The following is a 2,500-nucleotide window of genomic DNA, read 5'->3' as shown; positions in this document are numbered from 1 at the left end:
GAGAAGATTCTACTCTTGCTCATTCTCGAGCTTTTGCTCGTATATTTTGTTGTTTTTCAGACGGCGTGATAAATACATCTTATTCCATGGTTTAACATATAATGCGCGCGGATATTTTGAGAGTTGCAAAGTATTTTGCGAGCACTGAGCAAAATGTCCGCGAGTATTAGCCCATCCTCCTTCTTTTTTTTTTTCGTTTAGCGTCAAATGCGTTTCCTGAGCAGTCTCGGAATCGGAGTCCTGCTACCCCAACATCATAGCTGTGGAGCCCGGAAAACAAACAAGACGTGAACCCAAAATGAATATGGCTGAAAAGTTGGTGGATGTTGTTGCAAACTTAAGACAGCGTGGGAAAAAGGATCAACCCCCGAAACTCCTATGCAACATTAAAATGGTTTTAAAACACCGTTACCCTTTTTTTTTTTGAAAATTCCAAAAATTTGGGTCGGTCGGACAATGCTCAACGGAGAAAATGGCCTTATATGTTAGACCATCGTATAGGAGATTTGTTATCCCACTACAAAAAAGGTGTTATTTTACGGGCGTAGTTCCTTCGGTAATGGCCATATTTTCTGTTGAATGAATGATGTCAATAAAACTATTTTAAGTAGTGGCAAAACTTAGAAATCCGTCTCTGCGTGTGTGGATGGAGGTGAACATAATAAATTTCTTCTTGGAATATTTTTTTGGGCTCGCGATGGATACACATGGGTATACATGGATATACAAGGTTATATATGGATTTACATGGGTATACATAGAGATACATGGCTATACATGGTTATACATGGTTATACATGGATATACATGGCTATACATGGTTATACATAGTTATACATGCATATACAAGGTTATACATGGATTTACATGGGTATACTATAGAGATACATGAGTATACATGGATATACATGAGTATACATTGATATACATGGATGATATACATGGCTGAACATGGGTATACATGGAAATAAATGGATATACATGTATATACATGGATCTACATGGCTATACATGGTTATACATGGATATACATGGGTATACATGGACATACATGGGTATACATGGATATACAAGGTTATACATGGATTTACAGGGATATACATAGAGATAAATGGGTATACATGAATATACATGGCTATACATTGTTATACATGGATATACATGGATATACATGGTTATACATGGATATACATGGGTATACATGGATATACAAGGTTATACATGGATTTACATGGGTATACATAGAGATACATGGGTATACATGGATATACATTGATATACATAGATATACATGGCTGAACATGGGTATACATGGAAATACATGGCTGTACATGGATATACATAGATATACATGGCTATACATGGTTATACATGGATATACAGGGGTATACATGGACATACATGGGTATACATGGTTATACATAGATATACATGGCTATACATGGACATCCATGGGTATACATGGATATACAAGGTTATACATGGATTTACATGAGTACACATAGAGATACATGGGTATACATGGATATACATGGCCATACATGGTTATACATGGATATACCTGTCTGAACATGGGTATACATGGAAATACATGGCTTTATATGGATATACATGGATATACATGGATATACATGGCTATACATGATTTTACATGGATATACATGGGTATACATGGACATACATGGGTATACATGGACATACATGGTTATACATGGATATACATGGGTATACATGGACATACATGGGTATACATTGATATGCATGGATATGATATACATGGGTATACATGAGTATACATGGGTATACATGAATATATATGGGTATACATGGACATACATGGGTTTACATGGATATACAAGGTTATACATGGATTTATATGGGTACACATAGAGATACATGGGTATACATGGATATACATGGCTATACATGGTTATACATGGATATACATGGCTGAACATGGGTATACATGGAAATGGATATACATGGATATACATGGACATATATGGTTATACATGGATATACATGGGTATACATGGACATACATGGGTATACATTGATATGCATGGATATATATGGATATACATGGGTATACATGAATATATATGGGTGTACATGGAAATTCACAGGTATATACCTTTATATATAACAATTTAAGGCTTTAATACATCAATGGTATAATTACATACTATTATGATACACTTTAATAACCCTACTTAAAGTACCAACCCATTTTTGATTCCTATAACCGCTGATCAAGTGTAGCGAAAACGAAATTCTATTGTGTGTCACGTGACGAAATACACGAGTATTTCGCGGGGGGTATAACGGTATGTGTCAGGGGGTGCTTACCATTTAGCCAAATAATCCGGATGGAATGATCGTTACATAAAGGTAAGCGATTTTCCAAATTTAATGACCAACCGGATGAGAATGGCGCTTACCATATACTACACAGCATTCCATCCCGCATATTTTACTCGATCTTGTGAGAAAGGACCTG

The 2,500-nt window shown here is 35.8% G+C and overlaps 1 protein-coding gene across 1 annotated transcript in view; it reads right to left on the bottom strand.

Annotated features, from left to right (window-relative positions):
• The window catches only part of LOC137971889 (putative nuclease HARBI1), a 498-nt gene extending 475 nt beyond the window's left edge, over window positions 1-23 (bottom strand). The window contains exon 1 of the mRNA XM_068818633.1: window positions 1-23. This exon is cut by the window's left edge and continues 475 nt beyond it. Coding sequence (XP_068674734.1) covers window positions 1-23 — 23 coding nt within the window.
• Between the last annotated feature and the right edge of the window lie 2,477 nt (window positions 24-2,500).

The sequence above is a fragment of the Montipora foliosa genome, chromosome 9 (genome assembly GCF_036669935.1).
Source record: "Montipora foliosa isolate CH-2021 chromosome 9, ASM3666993v2, whole genome shotgun sequence".
In the NCBI taxonomy this organism is placed as follows: Eukaryota; Metazoa; Cnidaria; class Anthozoa; order Scleractinia; family Acroporidae; genus Montipora; species Montipora foliosa.
This window is presented reverse-complemented; position numbering and strand designations above follow the sequence as displayed.